Source organism: Notothenia coriiceps, unplaced genomic scaffold (genome assembly GCF_000735185.1).
Source record: "Notothenia coriiceps isolate Sejong01 unplaced genomic scaffold, NC01 NC01_scaffold00028160, whole genome shotgun sequence".
Classification (NCBI taxonomy): Eukaryota; Metazoa; Chordata; class Actinopteri; order Perciformes; family Nototheniidae; genus Notothenia; species Notothenia coriiceps.
Window position 1 is genome coordinate 1 of NW_011360861.1, and position 7,674 is coordinate 7,674.

Genomic DNA, 7,674 nt, shown 5'->3' on the forward strand with positions numbered 1-7,674 from the left:
CCATATATTAATTAGCATAATAATGATGTCCTGGATGTTTGAGGAGCTATTATATTAGCAGCTATTTGACCTGCTGCTTTAATTATGATTAAACAATAAATACACCAACTGGCTCCATGCATACACACACACGCCATTTGCTGGTGCCTTTGGCCAACATCATTCTAAAAGTAGACTATTCAAATAATAACAATATAGTGATAGTCAATAGCAGACTGTCTTGACAGTGCTGACTGTTGTGTCCAGCTAAGAGAGCTATACTGTCTCGCTCTGGCATGTTAGCAGTTGAATTGCATTAGTTCATAACATTACATGTAAATTAGCTGTTGCTTATATCCAATGAATAAACCCAAAGTACTGCTGTTGATGCGATACACATTACCGATGGTTTCACACTTTTCTGCTGGTCATTGGTCGAGAGTACTTGAACAATAGTGTTGAACAATGTAGTTATTCACCAGCTAAAGCAGGGGTGTCAAACTCAATTTCATCGCGGGCCACATTCGCACAAATGTTGCACTCAAAGGGCCGGTTGTAACTATATAAAATATATATATATATATAAAATAATGTATTATATGACATTATTGCCTCTGAATTGGATTATTATCGAATAGGATAATAACTTAGTAATTAACTACGCCTGAAAAGCAGAATTCCAGGGCAAATAATTGCAAGTCTCTTCAGTCACAAAACGAGATGCATTGTGGGACATGTAGTTTATGGGCAACCTGCTTCTGTAAAGTGGCATGTAACCGTATAATAAATGTATTATATTCTTTGCGAGCTCTTGAGGGGCCACATAAAATGAAGTCACGGGCCGGATTTGGCCCCCGGGCCTTGAGTTTGAGACCCCTGAGCTAAAATTAGGGAAGAAGAATACATTTACCTGGTAAACATTAATTGAAATCATGCAGATTTATTTTAAATGGCAAATGTTTATTACACATTAGAGCCATAACCTCCCTATGTTGTGTTGGAAATTGGCTTAACTACACCTGAACCAGACCACCAATAGCATACCAAAAAATCTAATCTTGAATCATCACTGTTTTATCTCCAAGTTATTTTATCTTGAACCCTCAATTTTGTTGTCTATCCGCTGTATCTTTCTACCTCTGTGTATACCCAGCTGTACTTTCGTATTTCTGTCATTGGTACATTGCTCTGCTCATCCTCTTCCCGAGTTGGAGGTTTGTGTGCGTATATGTGATTTAATGTGACTTCCGACCCCTCCAACAACTCATTGTGATGTGCTAAATTAGCAGCCCAGTGCAGTCCCCCCCTTCCTGACAATTGTATTGCCTGCCATTCTCACCTCACTGCATCCACCATGTTACTTTGTTTGGATTTTTATCTCCAGCCCAGTGATGTTACTGTACCAGTTGTTGCGTGATGAAGTTTTCACAGCCTCTTCCCATGGTTTGTGTTCTGCTTTGATGCATGGATGTGTTCTTGTTTGATTTGTCATTGCTTTACTCACCCTGTGTTACTCTTGAATGAACTTGTACTCAGTTAAATGTATCTGCAGAGTTTTTGGTAGATTATCCTTTTGTTCTGAGAAACCTCTTTGATGAGCATCATCATCCATGCTATGTCAGTAGATTGTTGGCTCAAGTGTTCACTACAAAAACCTTAGCAACGGTCCCATTTCCGACTCCCACCCATTGAGTTTCTATTGGGTAAACCCTTACTAAGGGCTCCGCCAAATGTGATCAACATTGCAGCTTAGTTTAGCTTGAAGTTAGAGGAGACAACCAATGAATATAGTGTAAAACCGTACAATCTCAAAATAATTCATATCCTTTCATTTTTTTATTCTTCATTCTGCCATTGGCTGTTGTTCGCAGTCCAGACATTTTCATCAGAAACTTACAGTGACACTGTTCAAATTTGGGTCATTTGAGTACAGACGTATTGTCTAGAGCCAAGACAATGCATGGTTTTGCATCACTTTGCTACATTGACCAAGAGGAAAATCTGCCAGATATTTGATGTACCCTTCTAACATCCAGAATGTGTTTTTTGATCCCGCAATAAGGCTTGAGTGCTGCAAATCTTCATGAAGCTCAGCATGCTGTGACATCTGTGATCCCTACACTCAAAGGCTCTTGTTGTGCATGCCAAATACCCTTAAAGGTCTAAAAAGTGTTCTGTCCAGGATGTGCTTTGTCTTGAACCTGAGCTTCCGCCACTCTGTGTATTGTACTGTGTATAATGTGCCTGGTGCATACTAAGGCATGTCTGCTGCAAAGCTCTTCATTGTGGAAACTAGTTTGATGTTGTCTTGTTTCACAGACCAGATTGTTCCTAACCATCTCTCCTTCTACTGTTCAGCATACCATTGGGACACATCGGACTGGATGCCTAACACCAGGCTATCAGACATTGAAGAGGTGCCGGGCTATGAAGCACCCCCCAGCAGCGACGTAGCATGCTCAGCCCCACGCCTCGGAGGAAGCACCCGTGAACTTGAATCAGACTATTACCTAGGGGGCTATGACATTGACAGCGACTACCCCCCTCCCCACGAAGAAGAGTTCTTGAGTCTAGACCAGCTGCCACCTCCGCTGCCCACAGGTGAGGAATACCCTGAGGCCTACACGCCGCTGCCCACCAACCCCCCAGTCTCCAAAGAGAGCACCCTAAGTTCTGGCAGCGCTGGGCATCAGCAAGCCAGGCCAAACTTCCACCCCAGCCAATACCTGCCTCCCCACCAGCTGCCCCTTGGAGAGGCCTCCCATGGGGACCTCAGCACTCCAATGAGTGGGGTAACCCCAGGAAATGGGGACACTGATGACTCTGTGTCGCTAAACATGCGACTGTCCGTTGGTGCATCGTCAACCTCGGACATGTCGGCCCCCGGCGGGCTGGATGACTCTGAACATGGCAGTGACTTTGACAGTATGGACGAGCTTCGTCGAGGCGTTACCATCATCACTGACTCACAGCAACAGACTGAGGTGTGATTGGTCAGTAAACAAAGGCTATGGGGTCTATAATGGACCAGAAGGAGCATGACATTGGAAGAAATGGAAGGAAATGCACAAGTGGAGGTTATCACAGGAAGAAATGCTTTGTCATTAAAGCTTGGTACTTCTTTAGCTATAATAATGACCTTAAATCTAAACGTTAAAAAACACATTTCAACTGTTTCAAGTACTATCCTTTGGAGTGTTGAGTTTTACCATAAACAACACACTCACTGTGTGTTGTCAGTTTAGTCTCCGCTGTGCAGAACAATCAGAAGTGTCCTTCCTGCTCCAATAGGGAGTCACTTGTAATGTGAAAAGAATGGGGTAGAGAATGTGAATGAGAAAGACTAATCCAAAAGAGATGGAAATGTACAGATGCGGTAGAGAAGATAAGAGAGAAAGAGAAGGGACAATCATGTAAGTAAAAGGGTTGTTTTGTTCCCTGCTCCTTCAAAGAAGCCAATTGGACCACTACTTTCGGAAAAGAAATACAAAATAATTACACAAATACCCGTTTCCTTTTTTCCTCCGAGATTTGTAAACTTTGTAGTGCTCCGAACTTGTACAGACTTTGTAAAATAGTATGCCCTTACTGGTGAGTACATCTGAAGCAATGTATCAGCCACATGACGAAGAGCCATTTATTTCTTTTAATGTGGAATGTGCTTGCTCTTTGCCTCAAAATGTTTTGTCCGCCATCAAGTCATGAGATTTCTGCCATGGTTTCTCATCATTCTAAAATGTTTAATGTATCGTTCAACGTCCAACTTTATTTCATCTGGTGCGGAAGCCAAGAGCTGCTATAGTTGCTGATGCAATAAACTATAAATAAATCACAAACTGATAATTATACCCACAGGTAAGACACCGTTTCTAAATGTAGTCTTTAAAGACTATTCTTTTTGGATAAATAATTTCCTCTAATATTACCCCCAACCTAGTTTAAGGACATCAGGACTTAACATGTTGTTCTGTTCTCTCAATACATTTCAGCTGCTGTTAATAAGAACAGCAGTAAAATGACCTTTGTCGTTCTACATGACTATGATGTACACCTGTATGAATATGTTACTATTAAGCTGGTAGCCACAGGGCTGATGAGTGAGCTAGTTATTGCAAATCATGAATGAAGCAGCTGATCCCAAACAACTATAGTGTGACCTCAGGGTTTGGCCCTGAACTAACGCTATGCTCCATTTGGTGGACTATTAATTATAACAAAGCCTTTTTTATTGTCATATTTTAGGTGAAGAATCCTCATCTACAACTGAATAGAATGCCATGATCTAAATGTGATCATGAGAAAATGTATCTTCAGAAAACAAGGTATTTGAGTAGCTATGTGATGAAAACAAATCTGAAATAATGATATTAGCAACCACAGCCACTCTTTGCAACAGTCATTTCTTATCTGCTACTGTAGAGTTAAAAATCTTTGGCACAAATAATCAAAAGCACCAGCCGACCATATTCTTGTTTCTTTGATCTGTTTCATATCAAAGCATTATTCCAAATATCCATGCGGAGCTGACACATTTTAGCGGCACTGCATTCCAGTTTTGTCTGTTTCTTTGTAGCATCTTCACCATGTCTGTAGACAGAGGTCAAACCCTTATCCCGGCCCTAATGGCTTAGTTCCCATGCGGCCTCGTGGACAGACAGCACATGAAACTGCTTCAGATCGTCACTGTACTCTAATCTGCCTGATCCACTCGGGCAGGCAGCTCCTTTGTTCTTTGTAACAGATGTATGTGTTTAAATCTCTGTACATTGTAAATAGCTAGGTTGTTAAAATGCAGATTTTGTAGATACACAATCCTAAACTTCCTTTGAGTTTTTTCTTTGTTCGACTGTTTGATGTGAATGTGGACACTAAGACTGTGGAATATCAATTACTTTCACATCATTCCTGCCCTTTCACTGACGGACTGAATGCCATTTCAATATTATAGATGAGTTTTGCACAGTATTAAATCCAGAAAATATTTGTTTTCTTACTTTTGTTTGTTTTATGTTAATGAGGGAATCGTTTTTGTATATTTCTTTCATCTGGAATGTTTCAATGAATTTCTAATGTTCAAAGACATTAGGCAGTGTCAACAATATGTCCCCTATCCGCAGACATTGTGTGTACAAAGTGAGTGCTTTTTTTTACTTTTTATTTCAATGCAGTGCAGACAATAAAAATGTTCTTGCGCACCATGTCACCTGTCCTCGAATCTGAAAAAAATACACCCGCAAATCATCACAGCTGCTTACACTCCTCATATTGGGGCTAGGGTTACCTTGTGGTAATACTTTGCATTGTGCAGACTCCCACATCTAACATCCTTCATAAGAATCACAAAGCATCATCATTCAATGATGGCAAGCGGCGCCTCTGTTTTCAATATAAGAATAGGACTAAAATAGTTATTATGATCATTACAATATCTGCTGATGACTTAGCTTTATTGCAGAGATTTTACAAATACACCTGAACTACATTTAAGCAGCTCTGGATAAAAGTGGCAGCTAAATAATATGTAACGTGGCATGCAAGATATTACTTCCGTGTGCACTGCATTCTCCACAAAGAAAAAATAGGTTATATTGAGTTTTGTATTCATGACATTTTCCAATCATTGGCAAAAAACAATATTTTCCCCATATGTGTTTTTAATTGTCCAACTGCATCTCCTTGAAATTGTAAGATATAATAATAACAACAGCCACCATTCCTGCACTGTCAACCAAGGGTGGAGCCTCAACCCTTACAGCACTTTTACCTCTACCTGTTTGATTTCAACCCTAACTAAAGCAAACAATTAAATCATAATAATAATTGTGTTGCTATCCTGCAGAAATGGCAGTGAGTCAGGGGAATCAAGCAGTAGCAGGGTTGGTGGTTCGATCCCCAGCCCTTGCAGCCAACATGTTGACGTGGCAGGATACCTAACCCCACATTGCTTCCGTAGGCAAGTCTTTATATAAACGCTAAGTCATTCTGTATGTGTCATGACTGAATATCCACACTTCTCTCCTGAAAAGTCATCCAAACCAGATTGTCCGTGCAACATTACAGTTCTGAATGTCCATTTTAGGTTCAACAACATCAAAAAGAACAACCGAAAAAAACATAATTTAACATATTCTGTTGAGTAAACTTTAATTACTTTTTGAGGTAACACATTATTGAAATAAAAATGCATGCATGCTGTTAGACATGCCACAAACGCAAAGAATAATGAGTTTAATTCACTATTTCAATGGAAGACCTCACATGAAGCCCTTGATATACTGTAAACGGCAATAGGATCGAGTGTCAACAGTTATTTAAAATGTGTTCTTGCTGCTCATACCAGGTATATTAATACACGACTGAAAGTAATACAGTATAAATTGTTGATGCGAACATATGTGAACCCGTTTGATTTACACCGATACAACAAATATATATCAGATACAGTATATGCACAAAATGCACAGAATCAAGGAGAACATTGTTTCACTGTATTTGGCAGTGCAGAAAGATGAATGTGTTCTGGGAAGAGGTACGAGGTACAATAGAGAAAATAATTTCAAAGCAGATTTGACTGGATTCAAAGTTTTTTCTGTTGGGCATATAAAGCATGCATGTAGTAAACATGAGCGATCATTCATAGACCTCAGCTTGCTCTACGCCAAAACCTGTATTGCATTTTTTGGAAAAAGGCTCACAGCCCAAGCATCACTAATTGGTTGGGAGTCACTGATGCTGTCAGGCCTCCCATTGGAGAAGATATCCTAGATATTAAGAGCTAGACAGCAAGTATTTGAGATGGTATGGAAGCTCTTCATGGATTATGTGAAGGATCTAAATGTATCTAATGTTCAAGAAAATGAATAGATGTATTGCGGGCACAGTTTCCGAGATTCTTTCCTGCATAATGTTTTCAAATGATTGCCTTGTATAATACAGATGAAGCATGTTTGTTGATATTTCATTTTTTTATTATTGTTATACAACAATTAAAAGAAAAACATTGTGGGAAAGAAAAACACTGTTAATATTTTTACTAGAATAAAGTGTGCAAAGCACTTTTTTATCCAAAGAAATCTACATTAAAAAAAATACCTCCCCTGATTTAAAAAACTGAAAACAAAATCTGATGTCCTACCTTAATAAAAGGCAAGAAATATAATTATGAATGTGCCATTAAAGGGATTGGCACACCTTACACAGAGGTGTAAAGACAATACTCATGCAATCATGTACGTCTTTGTTCAGAGACAGATGTCCTCCTACCTGCTTTGTGTGGATATAAAAGCTGCCGTCCGTCCATTGTAGGACATCAAACAGCAAACAACTTATTGAACAGGTGGAATCAGAGAGCATCACAACATCTGTCGCTGCAGAGAAGACAAGTCAACAGCAGACAACATCAGTAAGTAATTCAATGGTGAATATTTTAAGGATTTAAATTTAGTTTTACAATATAATGAAATGTAACAATATTCATAATAATAATAATATAATACAAAATCACTTTTTTTGTTGGCATGACAATCTTCCTTGCTCGTGTATTTTTGCCCGTGTATCAGCTGCCCCAGGAGCAACCACAGGGTCCCCAGACCCAACAGCAACTACTGTGGCCCAAGCACCAACCATGGCGGCCCCGGGAGAAACCACAGCGTCCCCTGCCCCAACAGTAACTACTGTGGCCCCTGAAGCAATTAC

The 7,674-nt window shown here is 39.7% G+C and overlaps 1 protein-coding gene across 1 annotated transcript; it reads left to right on the forward strand.

Annotated features, from left to right (window-relative positions):
- The first annotated feature begins 839 nt into the window (after positions 1 to 839).
- Positions 840 to 5,177, forward strand: LOC104958058 (protocadherin Fat 3-like). Its single transcript, XM_010785766.1, has 2 exons — positions 840 to 1,422; positions 2,338 to 5,177. The coding sequence occupies exons 1-2, from the start codon at positions 1,371 to 1,373 to the stop codon at positions 2,967 to 2,969; spliced, it is 684 nt and encodes a 227-aa protein (XP_010784068.1). The 5' UTR covers positions 840 to 1,370; the 3' UTR covers positions 2,970 to 5,177.
- The last annotated feature ends 2,497 nt before the right edge of the window (positions 5,178 to 7,674 follow it).

Coding starts and splice junctions, on each gene's coding strand:
- LOC104958058 (XM_010785766.1), top strand. CDS start 1,371: ATGTTACTGTACCAGTTGTTGCGTGATGAAGTTTTCACAGCCTCTTCC. Junction 1,423..2,337: donor TTTCACAGCCTCTTCCCATG/GTTTGTGTTCTG, acceptor TCTACTGTTCAG/CATACCATTGGGACACATCG.